Source organism: Eleutherodactylus coqui, chromosome 3 (assembly GCF_035609145.1).
Source record: "Eleutherodactylus coqui strain aEleCoq1 chromosome 3, aEleCoq1.hap1, whole genome shotgun sequence".
Taxonomy (NCBI): Eukaryota; Metazoa; Chordata; class Amphibia; order Anura; family Eleutherodactylidae; genus Eleutherodactylus; species Eleutherodactylus coqui.
In genome coordinates this window covers 304,178,856-304,193,443 of record NC_089839.1, presented here as the reverse complement: position 1 = coordinate 304,193,443, position 14,588 = coordinate 304,178,856, and the positions used below count along the sequence as shown (strand labels likewise).

The 14,588-nt window shown below is 43.7% G+C and overlaps 1 protein-coding gene across 1 annotated transcript in view; it reads left to right on the top strand.

Moving 5' to 3' along the window:
- LOC136620322 (vitellogenin-1-like) overlaps positions 1 to 14,588 on the top strand; it is a 142,186-nt gene that overhangs the window by 91,581 nt on the left and 36,017 nt on the right. Inside the window, exons 21-22 of the mRNA XM_066595019.1 lie at positions 6,643 to 6,862; positions 12,659 to 12,852. Of these exons, the coding sequence (XP_066451116.1) occupies positions 6,643 to 6,862; positions 12,659 to 12,852 (414 nt within the window). The remainder of the gene's footprint in view (positions 1 to 6,642; positions 6,863 to 12,658; positions 12,853 to 14,588) is intronic.

The following is a 14,588-nucleotide window of genomic DNA, read 5'->3' as shown; positions in this document are numbered from 1 at the left end:
GGAGGACACAAGAGCTTACAGTCTATGAGGAAATAGGGGGACAGAAGAGATTACAGTCTATGAGGAAATAGGGGGACACAAGAACTTACAGTCTATGGGGTAATAGGGGAACACAAGAACTTACAGTCTATGAGGAATTGGGGGGACAGAAGAGATTACAGTCTATGAGGAAATAGGGGGACAGAAGAGATTACAGTCTATTAGGAAATAGGGGGACAAAAGAGCTTACAGTCTATGAGGAAATAGGGGGACACGAGCTTACAGTCTATGAGGACATAGGTGGACACAAGAGCTTACAGTCTATGAGGAAATAGGGGAACACAAGAACTTACAGTCTATGAGGAAATAGGGGGACACAAGAGCTTACAGTCTATGAGGAAATAGGGGGACACAAGAGCTTACAGCCTATGAGGAAATAGGGGGACCCAAGAGTTTACAGTCTATGAGGAAATAGGGGGACACAAGAGCTTACAGTCTATGAGGAAATAGGGGGACACAAGAGCTTACAGTCTATGGGGAAATAGGGGGACACAAGAGCTTACAGTCCATGAGGACATAGGTGGACACAAGAGCTTACAGTCTATGAGGGAATAGGGGGACAAAAGAGCTTACAGTCTATGAGGAAATAGGGGGCACACAAGAGCTTACAGTCTATGAGGAATAGGGGGACACAAGAGCTTACAGTCTATGAGGGAATAGGAGGGACACAAGAGCTTACAGTCTATGAGGGAATAGGGGGACACAAGAGCTTACAGTCTATAAGGGAAAGGGGGACACAAGAGCTTACAGTCTATGAGGGAATAGGGGGACACACAAGACCTTAAACAATGAGGAAATAGGGGGGGGGGGCATAAGAGCTTACAGTCTGAAGAAGTAGGAACAACACAAAAGCTATGGGAAAATAGGGGGGCACAGGAGCTTACAATTTATGAAGAAGTTGGGAGAATACAAGAGCTTACAGTCTATAAGAAAATAGGGGGACACAAGAGCTTAAACAATGAGGAAATAGGAGGGCACAGGAGCTTATAGTCTATGAGGGAATAGGGGAGCTCAAGAGGTAGCAATGTTGGTTCTGTTCAGCCATCTTTTTTAAAAGTATGGTAATGTACGTAAAGCTGTATCAACCGCTCACCAGCTGCTGTATATGTACAGATATGAGGTGTATTATGGTGTGTGGTCGCTGTAAGATGATGGGATCATAGGCATAATAGTAATAAAATGACGAAAGGCAGTTTATGAAATATGGTAGGCCTGCCAAAAAATGTCTTGTTTTAAAGGCTCACTTGAATCATTGGATATTAGGCATTAACCTAATTGCCTGTGGGTAGCACATTCCACAGAATGTGTGCAGCTCAGGAGAAGTCTTGGTTGGAGTTTTGGATATGTAGGTATGTAGCGTAAGGTCATTAGCAGAACGTAGGGGGGAGAAAAGAAAAAGGTGAGGGAGGAGATATATGGCGGTGCAGCACCGTGTAGAGCTTTATGGATGAGAGTGATGAGCTTGAATTGTATTCTATAGTGGATGGGCAACCACTGCAGTGACTGGTTCTAAGTGGAGGCATTGCAGCAGCAACTGGCACAGGATATAAAACATAGCTGCAGTGACTAGTTCAGGGTAGAGGCATCAGTGCGAAGACTGGCACAAGGTGGTGGCATCGGTGCAGAAACTGGCACAGGTGGAGGCATTGGTGCAAAGACTGACTCAAGGCGGAGGCATCAGTGCAGAGACTGGCACAGGGTGGTGGCATCAGTGCAGTGACCGACTCAGGGTGGAGGCATTGGTACAGAGACTGGCACAGGGTGAGACATCAGTGCAGAGATTGACACAAGGTGGAAGCATCAGTACAGAGACTGGCACAAGGTGGAGGCATTAGTACAGTGACTGACACAGGGTATTTGCATTGGTGCATGGACTGGCACAAGGTGGAGGCATTGATGTAGAGACTGGCACAAAACGGAGGCATCGGTGCAGAGACTGGCACAAGACAGAGGCATCAGTGTAGAGACTGGCACAAGGTGGAGGTATTGGTGCAGAGACTGGCACAGATTGGATACATCAGTGCAGAGACTGGCACAGGGTGAAAGGAGAGTAGGTTTTTTAGAAAGGGGAAAACCGATCAATAGCAAGTTACAGTAGTCACGTCAAAAGTGCATCAGGGCGACAGAAAGTTTTTTCTGTTTCCATAGTAAGAAAAAGACAGATTTGTAAGATGTTTTTGAGGTGCAGGTGACCTCAGCGAGCAAGTGACTGAATATGTGGAGTGAAGGAAAGATTGTAGTCATGTATGACCCCAAGACAAGGGGTGTGCTGCCAAGGAGTGATGGCGGTACCACAGACTGAGACGGGGATATCAGTTTTAGGTCGGTTAGTAGATGGTGGAAACAAAAGGCATTACATTTTCTTAGATTCCTTCTCAGAGAGGGGACATGATGTTAGAGACAGCGGACAGACAATCATTGGGGTTTTGTGTCAGTGCAGGGGCGATGCCTCCATGTAGCACCATACACCTAATGCTTTTATGGTAGATTACCTCTAACGTAAATTAGTGCGCCATAGACCACTATGGATGTCCTATAGCGACTCCCCACAACTCAGAGCTAGCAGAAAGCTATGGTTTTGCCACTTACATGAGGCCATTAGGTACTTTAAGAACTTACAAAAAATTTCCGGAACAGATCCACTAAGGAGAACACCGAGCAGCAATTAAATAATAAGCCATCCATTCCATAAAACATTATTATAATTGTACAGCTGTACTAATAACGTATGAAGAACGTTCTCAGGGACCCTCATACTTACATAGTTACTAAAAAGGACAAAGGTCCAATAAGTTCAAGTTATGTTTCTCTAGAGGACTGATAATGGGCAAATGGGCAACAATCCAAACCCTACAATAAGTTTAATAATGGTTATATAAAAGGAAGTACAAATGACACTATTGTGACTGCAGTAATGTAATTATTACATTTATGGAGTCCCCACGGCTTTCTATTTTGGAATTGTGTTAACGGGAACTTTGGCAAGACTTGGAAATAGTCACACTCCGGTGAAGTGAATAGGGACCTGCATAGTCCCGCAGTTGTATGCCTATCACTTCCATTAAAGTATAACTCAAGGCAGGAAAAGTCAATGGGGCAGATTTGCTAATCCTGTTCTAGGGCCCATTCTCATGGAGTATTTTCATAATGGGGTCCAGCAAATTCCACATTGTAATTTGTGCCATTTTAGTTTTCAATTAAAATGTGATTGTTCTCAGCAAAACAAATCAAGTAATCTTGTAGATATGAGACCTTTTAATGGCTAACAAGCATACATGATGTAATAGCGAGCTTGCGAAGCTCTCAAGGTCCTTCTTCAGGCTTAATGAAATAGATCCGAAGAGACATGCATATATATACTCGTGTACTTAGGACAAGGCACAGACATGGATGTGATTAGCTTGCACTTAGTAGGATACTACAACAGGATGAGTAGAGAAATAAAAACATACTTAAATAGTCCACTGATATAGATGTGAAGGTTTTATGGTCCCTGAATTAGTGTTAGGGGGTCACCAAGCCGGAATGTTATCTCTGATTTAGATTTCTCCTACTTCCCAATCACGCATGAATCCTCTTGAAAAATTAAGGCCTCTATTAAAAGTGTCAAAAGTTGTTATAAATTTATATTCCCAAATTCTTCTGTGGCTTTGTGATTTGAAATAACCTTTAAGTATAATAACTTTCATTTGTTCTATGTTGTGTCCGTGACTAGAAAAGGGGTAATTCAGTCTTTCTCTGTTTGTGTGATGATGAAACCTCATCCTGGCTTTTAGTTTTTGTCCTGTTTCTCCAACATAAAGGCCCCCAACTGGCTATTTACTGCATAGGATCAGATACGCAACATCAGAGGTGGAACATGTGAATGTCCCTGGGATCTTATAGTCCTGCTGTGTGTTGGGGATCCGTATCCTGTCCGCGGTCAGTATATGTGAGCAGGTCTTGTAGCTCCTTACCTTACAGGGATAAGTTACTTGTTGCGTGTCAGAGGTAAATGCACTCCTGATTATAAAGTTCCTCAAATTTGGAGGTTGCCTGTCACATAGGAGGGGGGGGGGGGCAGGCGGTCATCCTTGTGTAGGGTATGATGGAGTTTCCTCTAGCTGTGAATTGTAGATCACTACTAGAGGCGCACAGAGGTTTTTTCTTTCTCCTTGTATTGGAGTAGCTGATTTCAGGGTACCCTGGTGGCTCTGGTGATTTGGTCATCAGTTGAGGTGGGATGGTAGCCCTGATTTAAAAATGTCCTTTTAAGATGGTATAGATGTTCCTTTCTGTTTGTTGGGTTGGAGCAGTTCCGGTTGTATCTGATGGCCTGGTTGTAGACGATGGACTTTTTGATGTGTTTAGGATGGTAACTGTCCCATCTGAGGTATGTGGACTGAGCAATTAGTTTCCGGTATATGGACGTCTGTATTGAGTTGTTTGAAATTTTTATGATGGTGTCCAAAAAGTTGATTTCGGTATACGAGTAGCTCAATGCCAGGTTTATGGTGGGGTGAAATGCATTGAATCTCTCATGGAATTTTATTAGTTCGGTGTTGATCCAGATGATCATGATGTCATCAATGTAGCGGAAGTAGGCCAGTGGTTTGTTGTGGCAGGAGCCCAGAAAGTCACTCTCCAGTTTTGCCATGAAAAGGTTGGCATATTGCGGTGCTATTTTACTGCCCATGGTAGTTCCGGTGAGTTGCAGAAATTTCTCTTTGCCAAAGGAGAAATAATTGTGTGTGAGGGTGAATCTCGTGAGTTGTAGCATTGCGTCAGATGCGACCCCATTGGCCTCAAGATGTGCCTGGCAGGCGGTCAGTCCATCTTCGTTTAGGATGTTGCATTATAAGGATTCCACATCCATGGTGGCCAGGATGGAGCCATCGGGGAGGGGACCTATGATTGATGGTCCGTGGTGTTTTGCAAGTAGCTGGTTGTGTTTCTCAACAGTGGTTTGAGGACACCTTCTACCCATCTTGAGATTCCTTCAGTGAAGGTTCCCAGACCTGAGATATTTGGCCTCCCTGGGTTGCCAGCTTTGTATAGTTTGGGAAGCATGTAGAATGTTCCCACCCCGGAGTTCTCCGGTATCAAGTCCAAAAGTTTTGTGGAACCCACCAACAGGCTTCTAACGACCCTTTTCAATTCCCTCACATATTTTTGAGTTGGGTCTTGATCCAGTTTGGTGTAGTATCTGGTGTCCGTCAGCCGTCTGTTTTTTCTTGTAGTCCGATGTGTTCATGAGGATTATAGCATCACCCTTATTCATACGCTTAATGGTGATCTCCTTGTTGTTTTTGAGTGCATAGATGGCCCTTCTTTCCTGCTTATTAATATTAAATGCTTATATAGTACTTCATATTGACATGACTTTTCCGTGAGGACTTTGAAATCCACATGGTTAAAAAAAAAAAATTTCAATTATTGATGCGGCTCCAACATCAGTTGGCCATGCACAGATTTTCCGTATTGAATGGGGCTAAATCCGCTTTTTGATCTGTATGTAAATTCCAAAGAAGGATTCTAAGACTCAATTTTATGGCAGATCCACATTAAAAAAATCGTAGAAATGCCAAATGCAACTCCTAAGGCAAGGTTCACACCTGGTTCCAGGCCTCATTGGCTGCATTAATTTTCTAACTACCTAATGCACACTGTGCACTGCTCTCTGCCTGGCCAGTGCTGATGACATGATGTGGCCAATCGAAGAGCAGGTAGAGTGTATTAGTAGTCAAACACTATAAATGCACTGTGGGGGTTTAGATAGTCTGAAGATTGTGTCCACCATAGTAGATAGACAACAACAGGACCAGAAACCGATGAATCAGAGGTACAACAGAGAATAACAACCCCAGGTAATATATCCCCCACTCTCTTTGCGCCAAGGATAGAATTTTTTCCCTAAAACCAGAGGGTTTCTTTAAGGAATACAAAGAATGGAATCCCCTTGGTGCTCCATTCATGGGTGTTAGTGCTTAAGCAGGGGTGTAACTAGGGGGAGGGGCTCTGGGTGCCAAGGGTCAGGAAAAAAGGAAAACAAAGAAAGATAAAACTTAAACACGTGTACCAAAAAAAAAAAAGAATGCAAAAATATATTAAATTCTAATTCGTACCCCAGTCAATGGCCCAGATTTGCAAAACTCTTGACCGAGCAGCTTGTGGAGCCGATGTAATTCTAAGGCAATATCTGAATTACATTTTATTCCGAATGATATGTGGTTTGGGAGAATGCTTGGGGAAATATATTACAGCCTTTGAGAACTCAGTTAGGAAGCAGTGGGTGGTGATTTAATACGGGTTTGGGCCGTGTGTAGCTCTAACAAAGGTTTTGTTTCTTAGAAGGATTTTTAGAACATATTTTCAATCAATCTCGATGAACAAAACCTTCAGTTTTCTCCTGAGAATAATAATAGACTTGTGAGGAACTGGAGACTGAAAAACACTTAGCGAAAAACGTAGATCTCACTAACACAGAAACACAAAGTATCGGCGGGGGATCCTCCGCGTATTTTAAAGAAGGATTTCATTTAAAAAGTACCAGGTTCCATTCAAAACATATTTAATGCCTCATAGATACCTTCAGATAACGACATCCATTCCATCAACTCACAGGGAAAGTTTGCTGAAGAACTTCTGAGCGAAGAGAAAACCTATTCGTCTGATCAGCCGCGTGTAGAAGCGAAATCCAGAGATATTGCCGTGTGCGCTCGGACGAGTCATTTTGGCTTCCAGCTTTGCATGGAGAAGAAGAGCTTAACCGCTGGTTTTGCCCGAAGCTGCCCCCTTTATCATGTGATCGGGGAGCACTCATTCAATCTCACCGTAAAGCCAGGTAATCAATTTAAACGAAGAGTAAAGGGGTTGTGACAAGATAGAAAGTTAGGCTCTACCCATGAGGAAGGGGATAACTTTCTGATTGGTGGGGGCCCAACTGCTGGGACCTTTGTTAATCCCAAGAAAAGGGGTCCCAAAGGTCCCTGCATGAATGAAGTGGTGCAATTGGAAAACCAGAGCAGCTGAGTTTCGACTCTTCCAGAGAAATAAGTGGAGCAGCAGCCCGACTAGAAGGGGGTGTTATACTACCTCCTATTGGTCCTCTGCTCTGTTGTCTTGCCTATCTGCTGGTTGTAGGCATCATTTTTGCTCTTGCAAGATGGCAGTCACAAAATTTCTGATTTAGGGATTAACCATACTGACATATTTTCCCTTTTTTCACATATGGTATACCAATGCGTGACCACAAGTATTCTGACCTGAACTCTGAGCATCTTATGCTCTTATAGCCCTCGGAGTTCGGGCCAGGATACACACGGTTAGGTTAGGACACATTTCTGTATACCATATGTAAAACAGAGGTGAAATACGGCAGTGTGGTTATAGCCCCTTTGGATATATTCACATAGACAAGTGGAATTTTGGTCAGTGACAAACCCACTGATTTCACTGCAAATGTGCAGTATTGGTATTTTTACATCAGTTTTTGTTCAGTTTTTGCCTTTTTAACACTTGAGTGTCTTCTGCGTGTCACCTGGTTTTCACGGGCATCAAAAAAATGTAAGCTGGATGAATTGATGTAATTTATAACTTTCATTGAAGTCATTGAAAAAAACAGGAACACAAACACATGTCATGCAAGTGCATTATGTTTTCTAATGCCCCATTTACTTGAATGGACGACTCTGATCCAAGAATTGCAACAGAATAGGACATTTGTGGCGCCTTACCAGCACTGGATAGGAACTGTGGGTGTAGTAGCCATGCAAGTCAGTAGTCAGTATAGCTAGGAGTTGTTATCAGGAAATCTTGGTTGCAGTACAAGTGGTTGAGGCAGGTAGCATAGTCAGAGTGGAAGCCAGAAGTCAATATCAGGAGGTCTTACAGAAATAGTCAAGAAGCAGGCAACATGGAGCTGAATTAAACCATGCTGTAAAGCAGATTAATCACAGGTTGCTGCAGTGGCAGTCTAATCAACTAACTAGGAAATAGGACATGGGTTCGGTTAACAGGATGTGGCAACAAGGCAATAGGTATGCAAGGCAACTGTCCAAAGAGCCGATGGCTAAACAAGAAGGGCTACTGCTTGGAGTACAGGAGGTTCCCAGTTTGAGTCCTGACAATATGTGCTGTGGTTGTTTTTACACAAAGGATTGGTCTATGTAATTACACACATTGACTTTAATGGGTCCGAGTTCTGCAAATTTCAAACTCGGTCTGACTCGAACATTAAAATTGACCATGTCTATAAGCTCTAAGTAATGTGCAATGTGCAATACTAGTGTGTTAGACTACCGATGCTATCTAATTGGCCAGCACTGTTCACGTGATGAGGGCTGGCCAATCATAGAGTAGTGCCTCAGACTACAAATGCGTGCATTAGGTTGTTAGAAGATTGAGGTGGCCATATTAAACAACGGAAATAGGGCCCAAACTGACGAATCTGAAGGACCACTTTAAAGGGTTCTCCAGGACTTTTTGTCTTGGTGACCTATCCTCAGGATAGGTCATGGATAGTCAATCGTTGGGTGTCCACTTCTCGAGATCAATGCCACCCTTCAGGTGATTCCTTAAATTGCTGTCAGTGCTGACAGCGCTCGAAGCAGATGGCGCTGTCAACACTGTAGCAACCCAATTTCAAAGTCAGCTGTGCCTGCTGTACCAGAGCGGGCTACAGGAATACAGACAGCACTGTCTGCCTCCAGTTCTGTCCGTACCGACAACGGGTCCGGGAATCAGCTTATCAATGGGGATACTGCGTGGAGGATACCCCACTGATCAACTATTGACGACCTATCCTGTAGTATGAATAGTAAATCAATAGTAAAAGTCTTGGAGAGCCCTTCTAACTGATTACATACCAGACATTGCAAAGCTGAATTCACTATCTAATACCTCTTTGCATTATTAAAACTCACTGCATCTACCTTCCATGCTATGTAAAACTACAAACAGTGAGTCTGTAATGAGTGGTATCAGGTTTTCATACAATTTTTATATCTAAAGCTAGACTTTGAGCCATTTTTATATGAACTATGTTGACAAAAGTATTGGCCCCCCACCAATCCTGTGCTGTCAGGTGAAGGGAATATGCAGATCGGATTTGTCAGCATTAGGTATTAAGTAGAGAATCACATAGGCATATCCTAGGATAGAAACCATCAGGATGCCGCCAGGTGTAGAGCTGACAACGTGGTTTGGTGGTGGGATGTCACTTGGTGTAGAGCTAAAAATGGGGTCTGGAAGTGGGATGTCACCAGGTGTGGAGCTGACAATGGGGTCTGGTGGTGGGATGTCACCAGGTGTAGAGCTGACAATGGGGTCTGGTGATGGGATGTTACCAGGTGTAGAGCTGACAATGTGGTCTAGTGGAGGGATGTCACTCGGTGTAGAGCTGACAATGGGGTCTGGTGGTGGGATGTCACCAGGTGTAGAGCTGACAACAGGGTCTGGTGGGGGGATGTCACCAGCTGTAGAGCTGACAACGGGGTCTGGTGGTGGGATGTCACCACGGGTAAAGCTGACACTGGGGTCTGGTGGTGGGATGTCACCAGGTGTAGAGCTGACAACGGGATCTGGTAGGAGAATATCACCAGTTGTAAAGCTGCCAACGGGGTCTGGTGGTAGGATATCACCAGGTGTAGAGCTGACAACGGGGTCTGGCAGGGGGATGTCACCAGGTGTAGAGCTGACAATGGGGTTTGGTGGTGGGATGTCACCAGATGTTGAGCTGACAACAGGGTCTGGCGGGGGGATGTCACCAGGTGTAGAGCTGACAACGGGGTCAGGTGGTGGGAAGTCACTTGGTGTAGAGCTAAAAATGGGGTCTGGCAGTGGGATGTCACCAGGTGTGGAGCTGACAACGGGATCTGGTGGTGGGATGTCACCAGGTGTAGAGCTGACAATGGGGTCTGGTGGTGGGATGTCACGAGGTGTAGAGCTGACAACGGGGTCTGGTGGGGGGATGTCACCAGGTGTAGAGCTGACAATGGGGTCTAGTGGAGGGATGTCACTCGGTGTAGAGCTGACAATAGGGTCTGGTGGTGGGATGTCACCAGGTGTAGAGCTGACAACAGGGTCTGGTGGGGGGATGTCACCAGCTGTAGAGCTGACAACGGGGTCTGGTGGTGGGATGTCACCAGGGGTAGAGCTGACAATGGGGTCTGGTGGTGGGATGTCACCAGGTGTAGAGCTGACAACGGGGTCTGGTAGGAGAATATCACCAGGTGTAAAGCTGCCAACGGGGTCTGGTGGTAGGATATCACCAGGTGTAGAGCTGACAATGGGGTCTGGCAGGGGCATGTCACCAGGTGTAGAGCTGACAATGGGGTTTGGTGGTGGGATGTCACCAGATGTTGAGCTGACAACAGGGTCTGGCGGGGGGATGTCACCAGGTGTAGAGCTGACAACGGGGTCTGGTGGTGGGATGTCACCAGATCTTAAGCTGACAATGGAGTCTGGCAGGGGGATGTTACCAGGTGTAGAGCTGACAACAGGGTCTGGTGGGGGGATATCACCTGGTGTAGAGCTGACAATGGGGTCTGGTGGAGGATGTCACCAGGTGTATAGCTGACAACGGGGTCTGGTGTTGGGATGTCACCAGGTGTAGAGCTGACAACGGGGTCTGGTGGTAGGATATCACCAGGTGTAGAGCTGACAATGGGGTCTGGCAGGGGGATGTCACCAGGTGTAGAGCTGATAATGGGGTTTGGTGGTGAGATGTCACCAGTGTAGAGCTGACAACGGCGTCTGGCGGGGGCATGTCACCAGGTGTAGAGATGAGAGTGGGGTCTGGTGGTGGGATGTCACCATGTGTAGAGCTGACAACGGGGTCTGGTGGTGGGATGTCACCAGATCTTAAGCTACCGCCAGATCTTAAGCTGACAATGGGGTCTGGCGGGGGGATGTCACCAGGTGTAGAGCTGACAACAGGGTCTGGTATTGGGATGTCACCAGGTTTAGAGCTGACAACGGGGTCTGGTGGGGGGATGTCACCAGGTGTAGAGCTGACAATGGGGTGTGACGGGGGTATGTCAGCAGCTGTAGAGCTGACAACGGGGTCTGGTGGGGGGATATCACCAGGTGTGGAGCTGACAACGGGGTCTGGTGGGGGATTTCACCAGGTGTATAGCTGACAACGGGGTCTGGTGGTGGGATGTCACCAGGTGTAGAGCTGACAATGGGGTCTGGTGGGGGGATGTCACTAGGTGTAGAGCTGACAACGGGGTCTGGTGGGGGGATGTCACCAGGTGTAGAGCTGACAACAAGGTCTAGTGGTGGGATGTCACCAGGCGTATAGCTGACAACAGGGTCTGGTGGTGGGATGTCACCCACCAATCAGTAAGGGACATCACAGCACTTTTGGACCTTCCAAAGTCCACTGTTGGCCATGTTATCGGTAGATGGAAGCCTTCCAGTGTGTGTGGTGCCGCCACATTGAGGGAGACCTTGTAAACTGACAGAACATGAACAACAAAGCCTTGTACAAGCTGTGAAGGCGTCACGCACAATGTTTGCCATCGGTAAGGAGATCTCACAGGCCACTGGAGCATCTATTAACATCAGAACCCTCCGTAGGGAACTGCATGAGAAGGGTTACCATGGACGATCGGCTGCACACAAGCCCAACATCACAGCAGTAAATGCACAGAGAACCCTGCGATGGGGCTTCAAGCGTCATTGTTTAACTGTAAGTGAGTGGAAGCAAGCTGAATCACAGAAGCCCATCTTCTGATCGGAGGGCGGCACTTGGGTGTAGCGGTTGGCTGGAGAGTGGTTTCTACATGATTACATCATCCCAACAGTGAAGTTTGGAGGAGTTTCTGTTATAGTGTGGGGGTGTTACTGCTGGGAAGGACGAGGGCCATTGGTTATAGTGAAGTCCAGCCTCACCACTAATGGGTACAGAAACATTCCGGACAATGTGGCATCACCTACTCTGTGGTAATACTCTGTGTCTTTACCAACATGACTGAGCACCATGTCATACGGCACGCAGTGTTGAGGCTTGGTGTGAGGAGCAGAACATTTGCAAACTTCATTGGTCAGTCCAAAGTCCAGATCTCAATCCCATTGGGCATCTTTTGGATGAACTAGGACGCCGTATACGTTCACATCCAACATCTCCCGCATCACTATCTGAGGAATGGAGGCAAATCCCTCCACACATCTATGGGAATTTGATGAAAAGCAGTCTAGGAGGGTTACAGCAGTCATTAAGGCCAAAGGCGGCCCAACAACAACCAATGTGAGTCGAATTGAATGTTATCACCTTCTATGTGCATCCCGATGCTTTTGTCAACACAGTGTTTATAAAGCTCTATGGATATACTGTGGGTTTTCTTAGCACTTTTTCAAGCACAAGTGTTCCGCGGTGAAGATAACAGACTGCTCTAACAACATTAGTAATAAATCCATTTGCTTAATACACTGCAATTTGATGCAAGATAATGAGTTGCAAAGTAATTATGGTAAAGTTTAAAGCGAGTGAAAAAGTACACAAAGTGGAGCAGCGACTTAGAACCAAAATACCTCATTTTCAAGAGATTTGCTTTTATGCCAAACAGGCTCTTATAAAGGTGTATTGAATTTCAGGCTCTTCAATAATTAAACTAGTAAGTGCTCTTTTTTTCAGCGCACATAGATGCCTCAGTTGAGAAAATACGAATAGAATTTCAAGCAGGGCCCGGGGCAGCTATGAAAATGGTGCGTTCAGTAAATGTACGGAAAACCGATGGTGAAACCCGCGAGTTGGAAAACCCGATAGACTACGTGGCTCTTTCAAAACTGAAGAAAATTCTTGTTAGTGGCGATGAAAACACAGACGTGGTATGTAATATTATTATATTATATGCTGGCATCGAGAGCTGAATATTGTAAATAAACAGATCAGTAGGTGCCTTGCGATTTTTGTGTAACATTGACAATCACGTTTAAAAAACGTGCAAAAATAACGCAAGTGGGTGTCCTGAGATAGATAGATAGTTATGAGATAGATAGATGGATAGATATGAGATAGATAGATAGATATGAGATAGATAGATAGATAGATAGATAGATAGATAGTTATGAGATAGATAGATAGATATGAGATAGATAGATAGATAGATAGATAGATAGATAGATAGATAGATAGATAGATAAATATTAGATGGATGGATGGATATAAGATAGATAGATAGATAGATAGAAATGAGATAGATAGATAGATATGAGATAAATAGATAGATATTAGATAGAGAGATAGATATGAAATAGATAGATATGAGATATATAGGAGATAGATAGATAGATAGATATGAAATAGATAGATAGATATGAGATAGATATGAGATAGATAGATATATATATATGAGATAGATAGATATGAGATAGATAGATATGAGATAAATAGATAGATAGATATGAGATAGATAGATAAATAGATATGAGATAGATAGATATGAGATAAATAGATAGATAGATAGATAGATATGAGATAGATAGATAGATATGAGATAGATAGATAGATAGATAGATAGATAGATAGATAGATATGAGATCGATAGATAGATAGATAGATAGATATGAGATCGATAGATAAATAGATAGATAGATAGATGGATATGCGATAGATAGATATGAGATAGATAGATAGATATTGGATGGATATGAGATAGAGAGATATGAGATAGATAGATAAATATTAGATGGATGGATATAAGATAAATAGATAGGGGATAGATATGAGATAGATAGATATATCTATCTATCTCATATCTATCTATCTATCTATCTGAGATAGACAGATGGATGGATGGATGGATAGATGGATGGATAGATAGATATTAGATGGATGGATAGATAGATATGAGATAGATAGATAGATACATAGATAGATAGATACATAGATAGATAGATAGATATAAAATAGAAATAGATTAGATATTAGATGGATGTATGGATGGATAGATAGATATGAAATAGATTAGATATTAGATGGATGTATGGAGGGATAGATAGATATGAGATAGATTAGATATTAGATGGATGTATGGAGGGATAGATAGATATAAGATAGATTAGATATTAGATGGATGTATGGAGGGATAGATAGATATGAAATAGATTAGATATTAGATGGATGTATGGAGGGATAGATAGATATGAGATAGATTAGATATTAGATGGATGTATGGAGGGATAGATAGATATGAGATAGATTAGATATTAGATGGATGTATGGAGGGATAGATAGATATGAAATAGATTAGATATTAGATGGATGTATGGAGGGATAGATAGATATGAGATAGATTAGATATTAGATGGATGTATGGAGGGATAGATAGATATGAGATAGATTAGATATTAGATGGATGTATGGAGGGATAGATAGATATGAAATAGATTAGATATTAGATGGATGTATGGAGGGATAGATAGATATGAGATAGATTAGATATTAGATGGATGTATGGAGGGATAGATAGATAGATGACAAATGCATTAAGTGGTTTGCCCCTCTAAATAGATTTGTTTCATGTGACAGAACTTCTGTGCGCCAGATAGAAACCTGCATGAGC